General features: G+C 34.7%; 1 protein-coding gene across 2 annotated transcripts in view; it reads left to right on the top strand.

The window, feature by feature from the left end:
* Positions 1 to 12,392, top strand: part of LOC145686117 (U4/U6.U5 tri-snRNP-associated protein 1) — a 132,652-nt gene that overhangs the window by 77,095 nt on the left and 43,165 nt on the right. For both annotated transcript variants that reach the window (XM_081759087.1, XM_081759088.1), the window contains one exon: positions 6,586 to 6,870. In XM_081759087.1, the coding sequence (XP_081615213.1) occupies positions 6,586 to 6,870 (285 nt within the window). The remainder of the gene's footprint in view (positions 1 to 6,585; positions 6,871 to 12,392) is intronic.

The raw sequence follows: 12,392 nt of genomic DNA on the forward strand, positions 1-12,392 counted from the left end.
ACCTTGTTTACCTTCATATCTTTGGATTTTTCAGTATCTACGTACACTGCTACAATATGGTTATATGCATATACCAAATTAAATCAAAGTTCTGAAATGAAATGAAATAGCCTTATTGTGTGTCCAAACTGTGTTTAGACCAGTTCGATACAAAAATACAGAATACTGCATTTAGTTTGCTAATACGGAGTTCGCTGTGCTTGCCTTACAGGGTTTGTCTCAGTTTAACATCTCATGAATTTAGCTGGAAACAACACCAAAACATAGAATGTCAAATTGAAAGAAAAAAAAAAAAGTCCGTATCGACAGTTGTAGCTGAATATGATTGAATAAAAATAAAAACATACATTTATTAATACTAGTCTGTTGTAGTTTCAGCAATATATCATTGCCTTCATGAGACACCTTCTTTGCTATTTATCAGTTCTATCATTTTCTCCATGATCCTGGTAGTTATTTCTTGGTGATAGATTCTATAGGATATATATCAGTGAATTATAATTAGTGTGCCTACAGAGGTAAGCTAATTATAATTCTTCGTAGTTCCTTCATATTCGTCACTAATGTGGTAATACACATCCGCCAAGCATTCTTTTCTATACCACTTCATTTTAAAGCTCCTTCTTTCCTTTGTTATGTCAAGGAAGTTGATTGTACTCTTTTCTTCCACTTCTAACGTTATTTCGTTTTCCTCATTCTCAGTTCTTCGTACGAACTGCTCCAATTATCTCTTCGTTGCTTTCCATATCCCTAAACAATCGTCGACATATCTGCAATATATAATTTGATTTCTCATCACCTTCTTTTTGCACTTTCTATTCTCATATGTTCAGTGACAATATCAGACTTAATCTTGATCCTTAAACATAATACAAATTAGTACAAACAGCATTAAAGTATTTTTGATACAAGATACAGCATGAGGGGTAGAAAGAGGTTTGATGGCAAGGAGAGCTTAGTGAAGACTATAGTACGTGAAAATTTTTGAATATGCGGCAAGTGGTCCATTAATGATGTCATAATACTTTAATGGTTATAATGCTTCAGTCAGGTTTTTACTGTTTGTCAGATATTCGTGCACAGAATTGAACGTACTCCACTTTTAATTTCTAATATTTAGAAAGTTAAAATATGCGTAAGTGGAAATTCATTTATGTATAGTACTTAAAAAAAAATAAATAAATAAATCAAGCAGCGATTTGTCAATAATAGGACGTTTGTGTTCTTGTTTGCAGAGCGTATTTTACAGTTTATAAATTACTAGCTTTCTTGAACTCGTTTCTCTGGAATCAGCTAAAAGAAAGTTAACTGAAAATTGCAAAACATCTAAAAAGAATATTAATAAACCAAATAAAAATGAATTGTTAATAAGGCAATAGGGCAATAGTGCAACAATGAAAAATTTGAATAGAGTGGATAGCCTAATGGTTGTCGTACAACGTTAATGCAAGTCCCATAGAAATTAAAATTAGTCGACGTTGAAAAATTTATTACAAACGGTTCAGCCATTTCGTCGGGAAAAGGCAACATACAACATCGATTTCATTTTTTTATGTATAGCTGATTTGAATTTATTCGTGTTTGTTCAGTACCGAAAATCCAATTTTTGAAGCCAAAAATTCGGACTCAAACCACCTTATCAAAATAGTTTTTTTTTTTTTTTTTTAATCTATTGAGATCATTGGTAGTACATCACAATACACATTATAAAATGAATTTTCTGTAATTTTTCTACAGACACACGTACCTTTTGACGTGATAATCATACCAGCAATGAACGTGCAAACCAACATTGGATTTGTGACAATTAGCACATCGCCGCTGCGTACAACTCTTACGTTCATGTTGATATCGATCAGAATTGAGTCCAAGTTCTTGGGGAACACGTACCTCCATGGAACTTCTACAAGCTACTATCTGTGCGGAAGACTGTCCTAACATGTTACAGTATACTTGAACAAATTATCTGCTAAGTTCACCGTAGCTTATATTTCCTCCCTAGTTTCCCTCATTAGCAACCATGCATTCTGACAGGTCGCATCAGTGCCAAATGCAAAGAAGTAGATACCACCATTTCTTCTCACGCACTGATATTCTCATCGAAGCATCATTGTGGTCGAACTTATCGACACCACCCAAATATGCGTTGTATTTCTGTATAATGGCGGGACAGTCGACTGTTATTTTTGTCTTTTTTTCATCGACAGACCCAATTCGAGGTACCTTGCACAGCGGAATATCACTGCGACAATTTGACACTAACGCCACTACACGTATTATTGTCATGCCGTTTTGCAACAATTATGTCTTATGTTGTCTTGCAGGAAAAGCATTCCCTTTTCTCTTGTTTCAGAGACTTTGAAATCTCTACCGGACAGTCCTGCAAACGATTTTCTTTGATTGATCCTGTACCTCCAAATCCTTTTGTAGTAAGTAGTGACAATAATGGAAGCGTTGTAAATAATTGTCAAAGTAGAGATTGTATCGAGCCAGTGATTCTGATAAACATCTTGTCATTTCCAAAATTACAGACGGATCTAACCCAATTTCTTCTGCTGCAGAAGTTGTGAATATTTAGCATCTTAGTATGGCTTGAATGAAATCAAATATCCAATACGAGTAGCCAATGACTACATCTTATAATCGAATCGCAACGGTTTTCAGTGGATCTGCTGTTTAGTTGGATTTCGTGGAGTTGCAATCTAGAAAATAAGAAATAAATACTCTAATGAAAATAAAATCATGAAAATATACCCAAATATCTCTCGATAGTTAACATTAGTGATCGATTAACGCGAAACATTTAGAATGAAGCTCCCCAAAAGTTCGGTTTTCTAAAGAAACCAAATATCTGTTAGTCTTTCCTATGCTTATAAGGTTTATACCCTCCCGATTCCGAGGTTTATATATATATATAAACTTTCGGATAAACTCCTTCCACATACTTTTCTAGATCTGTCACTGCTTAACATGCCTAGATCTGTCTTGCAAGAGAGAACATAAATGTGGTTGCTCCGGCTAAATGTAGTATTATTTCCTGCTCCAAAATCAACCGTAACCAGGGTAATACTGAAGACCTACGTATTTGGCAACGTACAATGCCCGGTTTCATCTGTAGGTGACACCCTAATTACAAATGTAATTTTGGAACACAAAATCGTAATCAATAAACACAAATTGACATTGTAATACATTATGTATCTTTCTATATTACATATACGATATTTAAGATGTGTACGTACCTTTTAGACGACATTATAGCCTCTTACGGGCTCACAAATGCGAACTTCTACATTCCAATGACATATAGATGGAAATTCTTGTTTACCATAGGGTCCTAGTGAATCACAGTAGCACCAGCTACTTACCTATGTACAGTATGTTGCATCAGCACACAAAAAAGTTTCGAAGTCGACGTATTGTACGAGGAAGCAGACACCTTTAAATGAGTGTCACATGTAGATGACACTGGACGTTGACGGGTTAAAGCACTGATGACTTAGCATTGTTTCAAAAGCAACGGTTTCCTTGTCTGATTCAAAAATACATGGCAGTAGACAATTATTGATGCTACAGGAGTTGGACAAAAATATAGATACACCCAACAAAAAGCACCTACCTGAGACTGATATAGTGAAGGGCGACTTTTGACACTCAATATAGTGAAGGACGACTTTTGACACTCAGACTTACTTTCAGTCTTCTTGGGATGTATAAATACAAATCCTGTATAGTATTCGGGGGAATCTTCTATCATTCTTCTTGTAAAATTGTACAAAGTCTCTTAGTGATGATGTAGTGGATAGCGTGCTTGAACATTTCTCTCCAACACTGACCACAACAATATTGAGATCAAGAAATTGGGAAGGCCATTGCATGTGTGATCAGGGGCGTTGTCATGTTGGAAAACAGTATCACCAGGCAGGGAACAGACATTGCACCATGGAATGGATCTGTTTGCTCAAAATGGTCACGTAGTCGCTTGCAGTGAGGTGACTTTGCAGGGGAATGATGGATCCAGCAGAATACCACAATATGGCTGCCCATATCATGACGGAACCATCGCCAGGTTTCACGCATGGTAGCAAACAATCTAGATTGTAAGCTTGGCATGGCGTTCTCCAGACTTAAATTCAGTCAGAGTTGAAAATAGTATAAATATTGACTCATATGACCAAATAGCCTTCTTTCAGTGCTGGAACATCCAGGTTTTATAAGTTTGACATCACATTACCCTATTCGGAGCATTTGTCTGCGTGATGAGAGGTTTGGAACTGGTGGCTCATCAATACATACCTTGGTTATGAAGTTAGCTTCGTACTGTTTCGGTGCTGATAGTGTTTTTAAGCACGATATTCACTTCGGCTGTCTTTTTTGCTACTGTCGACTTGTTGTTATTTTTATCTCAACCCTGCGCAGTATTTGTTAGTCTCTCTCACTTAAAACACTTCTTCGTCTACACTTGTGCTTGTGCGATGCGGGTTTTCTAGTCTTACTGTATGCCGACATAATCTTGGTCTCCTTGTGATATACCAAACACTTCCTCTATCTTGCTTACTGAGGCGCCCACAAACCTAGCTCCAACAATTTAGACCCATTGAAATTCCGTCAGCTCTGATTCCATCGCAAATGCACAGAATACTGTCTCGATTAGAAATTAATCTTGCCATGTGTTAAGGAGACTATACAGGTGGTTGAATTAGGCAAACACGGCAGCAACACCTACACACTCCGCTATGAAAAAACTTCAATATCATGTATGCATTTCATTGGGTGTTTTCATATTTTTTTCCACCTCCTATATATGTGATAGTTATTATGAAAGAATTATTATAATATTTTAGTTAAAAAATAGAAATGACATTATAGTAACGATCTCATACACTACATTATATTTGCTTTTGATTCTCTGTTAATTCGTGAGCTTCATTTGTAGCAACGCTTTCTTTACGTGGTCAAGACCATTGATTTGAGTTTCACCCTTGCTAGAATCCAGAAAAGTAGGATTTTCTGTGTATGTTTGTCCTCTGCTTTTAGTCTACATTTTGCGACATTTACCGCGTCAGGAACCATCTTCAAACGCTTGAACTTGTTAAATTTTACATTAGCAGACATAGTACTTCATTCTCAAGTACATTTTAAAATTTCTCCAAACTTCTTTAAAAGAGACATAAGTGAAATATTGCTCGAAATTGCTTTCGTGTTATATTCTTCTGTAACAACCTGGAGTACATTACAGACTTCTTTATGTTATCCAAGCAACGTCGTAGTCATACATTACCCGTTTTATAAAATATCGGTAAAAAAAAAAACGGTTAACTCCCAACAAAATAAATAGAATTGTACCAGAACCTGTATGTCCTTCGTTTGCATTTTAGAGCAAGAAACCAATTTCACATTTTGAACTGTGTCGGAATTCTTTATAAAAAGATGATTTTTTTAAAATTCTTTCTTTGTGGCTGCTGTGGACAGGACGTCGTTGTAGCTCAGCATGGTGTCAGGTTATGGTCATGTAAATGAATGATTTTCGAGCCTTCATCATTTTATTGTCATAATGGAGTTAGACAAAAGAATCGTTAAATCGTTATGTCGTGTAAAGTCACTGTAAACGTTTTCACAAAAGATTTCACCAGACTTCGAAATATAAAGTCGACCCCAATAAGATTGGACAATGAGAAATGCGAATATTTGTTTGTTTGTTTGTTTAATAAATTTAACCACACCATCACACTGCAGAAAAAAAATTACAAGTGTCAGTCTTGGAAAGTTACTGTTTTGAATCGTTGCTATCTTCTATCAAGTATATTCTTCGAATGTGCACTTTCCGCTGCGTATCGCGTGATACACATTATTCTGAGTTCGTTTCGCGATGGATAGCATTGAAATTTGAACGCATTACTGTGGTTCGTATCCCATTTTTAACCATAGGTCCACATATCATGTGGCCTCGATGCTAAAAAGCATGATAAACTTTAATACACAAACAAGCTTATTGCAATGCAGGTTTGTTTTTTGTATCTTTAGAATACATGTCATATATATATATAAAATATTCGAAACAGATTAATCTTAAAGCGGGAATGGAAAATGAAAATAATTATACACATTGAAAAATGGAACACTATGAATCCTTTCGCTAAATAGATCATCGAATAAGAAGGGAAAGAAGGCTCACAGATATGAATAAAAATAATTTTGTTGTAAGTTAAATAGATTTTCCTGAATCTTCTCTTACAGCTAAAATTTGTTTAGCTGTCTACCTTCTGACTTCAGCATCTACTTAATTTGAGTTTTTATCTACATATTTAAATATGGATATTACTAATTCTCTACTTACTCTGTAAATTGTTCCTTGTATGAAGTAGTTTCAGTGAAATCAAGTGTGGACAACTTACACTGAAACGTGTAAGTTCGACTAAGGTGAGGAAATAAATTCAAATTGTGTGAACCAATGTACATTATATGTAAATGCATGAGAGTGTGGGTGTGTAAGTGATTACTATTACCATTTTTAAAATATTTAAAGAAAATATTTTTCAGTTCTTGAATAAAAGTTAAATTCTTTCGTTGTATTGATCGTTACAGATACAGATGGAGAACTACCACTTCCACCTCCATTATCAACTCCACCACCACCTCGAATATCCATTCGACCTGAAACTCCTCCACCCCCGACCATTTCTTCTCGGTCGGATAATTCCCTCAGCATCGAAGAAACAAATAAAATACGATTACGGTTAGGACTTAAACCGTTACAAGTGGATGAAACTCCAGCGGCGAAATTAGACGCATCAAAAAGTGATGGCGAAGATAAGGATACTATGGTGGAAGGAGGAAAGGATATGGGCGAGTTTGTTCACAAACCTGCAGGTAAGGTTTTTAGTTAGTGCGTTATTATTTAAATAAGGCTTTCCCATGGTAGTATTTTTTTTCACACAAATTAACAAATATAATGTATAAGCCGCACAAAAGTTTAAATTCACAATCCAATACCTAATGAGTTCTTCACCAAAATTTGCAGAAAGACTACTAAGTAGCCGGACTCGACCTTTTTTTTTTTTTTTTTTTTTGTCAGGAATATCTGTGCCTTATTAAATTTTGTAAGTTTTGAGAAATAAACTTTGAGGAAGTATTAAAATCAGAATTCCAGTAATCAAATAAATGTGTTGTACTTGAATTCTATAGTGTAGAAAAGTTTTTTTTTTGTTTTTTTTTTTTTTTTTTTTTTTTTTTAATGTTTGCGTTCTTGTTGTTTAATGTATACCATATTTAGGCAATATTAAATTTTGTTATAAAAATATTTAGTTACAAATGGTCGTGTAAATGGATGATTTTCGAGCCTTCATCATTTTACTGTTATAAGTAATGGAGTTAGACAAAATAATCGTAAATCGTTATGTCGTGTAAAGTCACTGTAAACCTTTTCGCAAAAGATTTCACCAGAGTTCGAAATGTAAAGTCGACCGCAATAACATTGAACAATGAGGTACCATTGAAATGGGCGTATAGAAGAAATTGGTACAATATGTCTTAGAACCCAAACCTCTTCCATTTCAGATATAAAATTATTAATTACACTGTTCAACAAATTTTGATCGAAAGTATGTTCACTGTGATGTGATAAGCTGGGGAGTTAAGAAGTACCCTAACCTATAGCTTTCTATACCCTTGTACTTCCTTTTTCAAAATTACGCAAATACCATTTTCACAGCGATACAGAAAATAAAGTAACGTGGTCAAGTTAAACATTAACAATTCCGTAATAAAAATCAGTATTAACATCAAAACATGAAAAATATGTACAAATACCTTTTTGTGGAAGAACCACACTGCAATGTAGACAAAAGTTTCAAGTAATCCCTTGTACAGGATTATGTTTATTTTATTTTGAGCGTCTTCGCTTGGCTTGCCTTTTGTAGGTCACATCTGGAGCATCCCTTGCAATAGTCCAACAGTAGTCGGCCAATATGTTAGAGCTCCACTTTCCCTCATATCTCTTCTCCATGGTTGCAATATCTTGATGGAAACGCTCACCATGTTCGTCACTTACTGCTCCACAATCTAGTCTAGATTGTCTAGATGTGAATGAAGAAAGTGGAGTTTCAGAGACATATTGGAACCAAGATTTTCGTAGCACAATAACAACTTTGCTACCAGTTGTTTGTAATTTGTTGCTCGGTGTCTTCCCTAGAACTGTGAGCAAACACTCTTCAAGCTTTCCCACGCAGCTTTCTCCTCACCTTGGAGAATTTCGTCGAACTTGTGATCTTCGAATAGTTGCCTAATCTGTGGCCATATGAAAACACCCTCTTTAACTTTGGCATCACTTAATCGAGGGAATTGTCCTCTTAGGTACTTATAGGCCTCATCCTCTTGGTTCATGCTTGTAACAAAACTTTTCATAAGACCTAATTTAATATGTAGAGGGGGAAGCAAAATTCGGTTACGATCTACCAGTGGTTCATGCTGCACATTTTTCACTCCCGGCTGAAGAGTTTCTCTGGTACTCCAATCACTTGTGCGGTAATGAGATCCACGATCTCTACTGTCCCATTCACATATAAAGCAACAATACTTTGTATACCCTAACTGCATACCTAGCAACAATGCTATTACTTTAAGGTCACCACAAATGAGCCACTGAAAATCGTAATATTTAATGGCTTGAAGTAAACGTTTCAAGTTTTCATAAGATTCCTTCATATGAACTGCGTAACCTACAGGAATTGAAGGAAGTTCATTTCCAATATGTAAAAACACTGCCTTTAAACTCACCTTGGACGAATCTATAAAGAGCCTCCACTCCGTAGATTCGTAATTAATTTTAAGTGCCCTCATGAGACCATTTACATCTGTACATGCCACAAGTGTGTCTTCCATAGTAAAAAATGAAGTGAACATCTTCTCCCTATTCCGATACACTGAAATATGTACTTTTTCCTGCAATAAATTCCATTGCTTTAAGCGTGACGCTAAAATTTCGGCTTTGCTTTTCGAGAGGTCCAAGTCTCTGATTGGATCACTTAGTTCCTCTTGAGTAAGTCTATGTGGTTCACATGGAGGTTCTTCTACAACAAACGTAGGGTCCTTCGAAGTACTTGATTCAGGAGCTTCAACTTCTTGATCATCATCAGAAACAAGATCGTATTCTTTAGGTGGGTCAGGAAGAGGTAGTCCTTCTCCATGTGGAACAGGGCGCATTGCAGAAGGAATGTTAGGATAGATCAAGGCCCGCTTCTTCTTCGTGGAAATTCCCTTCTTGACGGAAGGAACCATACAAAAATAACAGTCTCTGATGTGGTCGCTTGGCTCCCTCCAAATCATGGGCACTGCAAAAGGCATTGAGCGCCCCTTCCCATTAATCCAATTTCTTAGATTGCTGGCACAAGTGTTACACACAATGTGGGGTGCCCAAGATTTATCTTGGTCTCCAATTTTACAACCAAAGTAATATTGATAGGCTTTTCTTATTAGTGGTGTTATAGTCTGCTTTTGTGAGGAAAATGTCACTTCCCCACACACGTAGCAGAAGCTATCCGCACTGTTTACACAATTTCGCGGCATTTTTGTTTATTGAAATCTTCAAAATGTCACTTGAAATAGTTCCGACAACTATTTAAAAATATACATTCGAAATACCAGTATTTTTGCGTACTTGTAGTTGTATTTTTATGTCCTGCACTACACAAACGTCACACCCAAAACGCTGATAACTGCACTAAACCTGTCTTTTCTAACAATAGCAGAACACTACTGAGATAAGGAACACAATGAAACCAAGCGTTCATATAGTTTCTCCAGTGTTGCCGGATCAGTGTAACATTTTACCCCAAACGAAGCGAATATATTTATTTTTAAAGCGTTATTATTAGACATGCCTGTAAAACGAAAAGTAGAACTAATATTCGAAAATAACTTTCAAATTCGTGATCAGCACCACAAAATCTATAAGAATTAGCTGATTTTGTTCAATTTACATTTTCGTTGTTGAACAGTGTTACTAATGGAGCGTGTGGAACGTATTCAGGCTGTCTACCGGTCAGGGATAAATCGTTCTGTGGACTTTTATATTGGGAATGTTCTTAATAATTTTGTAACAGGTCCTATCATCCAATACCCTGAATCTTCTAGACATTCTGGAAAAGTATATTTATTAGGGCAGATAGACCAAGTTTCTAAAAATTATGGTTTAAATATATATCTTTTTTTTTTCTGTTCCCAAGGTTGGGATAGTGGGAGCCGTATCTAAAGACCACCATACATACCCACAGCATATAAAAATGATAAAGCTGTTTAATTCGGAATGCTCCACCTTTATGCTAATGAGGGAATTGAATCCCAACGTTCGACTGTCTAAATACTCTCGTAAACACAGATGATGCTTGTACTGGTACTTGTATTTATTAAAATATTTTTCGACATTGGTTAACATGACAAAATTGCCACGAAAGAAATTAACTTTAGGAATATATATTGTGTTTAAATTTGTATTGTGACCATAATATCAAATATATATGTGAATAGGTTTGTTACTATGTCCAGAAACAGTGGTGAGAGCTTGTTATTTTTCATAAGTTATACTAAGTCAGGAAATTTAACTATAAGTTTGGTAGACATAATGATTATTATTATATAACAAACAATTATTATAGAACAAACTACTCACATATTTGTGTTCTTATTTTAATTGCTATATTCAATATTTAGATATATACAGGATATGAGTGTTCTTTACTAAATTTCTTCAAATGTTGAAAGAAATTTGTATGAGACACATTAGAATAAAAGTTCCTAAACTAAACACAGATAAATGAATTCTAGATAGAAATTGGGATGACATCGTTATTGTATCCATAAAAGCTAGAAACAAATGTCAGCGTAAAATTATTACATAGAATTTCGATGAACACACGTCGATTTAATCTTCTGGCGAGCGACAAGGGCAACAATTCGGATTTTTTTTAAAGAATCAGTTTGCATATAATACCTGGAGAATATATACCTATATACCTATACCTATATACCTATACCTATATATATATACCTATATATATATATAGGGTTAGTTTGGTTTTTAGTGAAGTAAATCTATGTACATACATTATCATATTTGTTGTATATACAGTAAAAAGAAAATAGTTTCCTCCACCTTTACTGGGAGCTACAATTAAGTATTAATATAATTTAGCAATCATTTTTATAATTTCTACTGTGTTGATATAACTAAACATATGAAAAGCTTATTATGTAATGGACAAGCCTGTGTTTGTCCTTAAGGAGGAGTGCTCGAGTGCCGTATTCAAAATATTGGATATACGCGTAATTGACATTGGAACACAAATAGTTGAGTAATTCGTTATATAAAATTATTTAAATTGATATGACTTAAATAACATTAAATCTGCTAGTTAGCGCTCTGATTCATAGTTCTGACTAGGAAATATGAATTCTTTTATGGCGTTAAACGTAGTATAGTAGTCAACTTAGTTATTTTCGTACCTGTTGATAGTGAGTAGGATCGTTGTGAACTGCAGGTGGAAATGTGTATCCTCAAGAATGGAATCTTCGATTGCACACATCGAAAGTAAATACATTAACAGTTCAGTTGCACATAAGTTCAGCTTTAAGTATGTGCAAAAAAGATTAGTGTGATATCTGATTATTTATTTATTTATTACTGAAATGAAGACAATTCTGTAAATACATATTTCTGCAATTTTCAAAAATAATTTAGTGTTCTCAAGATGGCTCTCGCACAAATTAAAATTTTTTGAGCAGAAGAGGCGATCATACAATAATAACGATAATACCTCATTTTGAGAGAAGTCAAATACCGCCAAAATGATTTGTGAACCTAATTTGTGTATTTCTCAGTTTAGAATGATAGGAGCGATAGTTAATATTGAAATAGAACAAGTTGTATTAAAATTTAATGAATACTAGACTGAAAATAATAATAATTACGATTAGGTAGCATAGTAAAATATCAAAATTAAATAATTAATATGTGGAAAGAAATCTCATAAACCAAAGATATAAATATTTATTTGTATGAATCTAATAATAAATATTAAAGATCGTACATTATTATAATCAAAATCCATTTTAATGAAATAACAGTTTGGGGACGAGTGCAAGCTGCAGTTTCAGTTATTGACAGAGAATTTTTTGATTACATCAGTTAAAAGATAAAAAGTTAGGAATAACTCGCGTCAGGTTTACAATGCAAAATCCCTTCGTACCAACTGGCGTTTTCCCGCTAACGTTTCCCATTGCTATTGGTATAGCGACTAATATCAAGTACTCAACAAATATTTGAATTAGCTCATGCAAAATAATTTATTACTCCAACTCTGTGTACATAAATGTCAAATTCTGAATCTTAATCTTGA

Source organism: Thermobia domestica, chromosome 5 (assembly GCF_964235325.1).
Source record: "Thermobia domestica chromosome 5, izTheDome1.hap1.1, whole genome shotgun sequence".
Lineage (NCBI taxonomy): Eukaryota > Metazoa > Arthropoda > Insecta > Zygentoma > Lepismatidae > Thermobia > Thermobia domestica.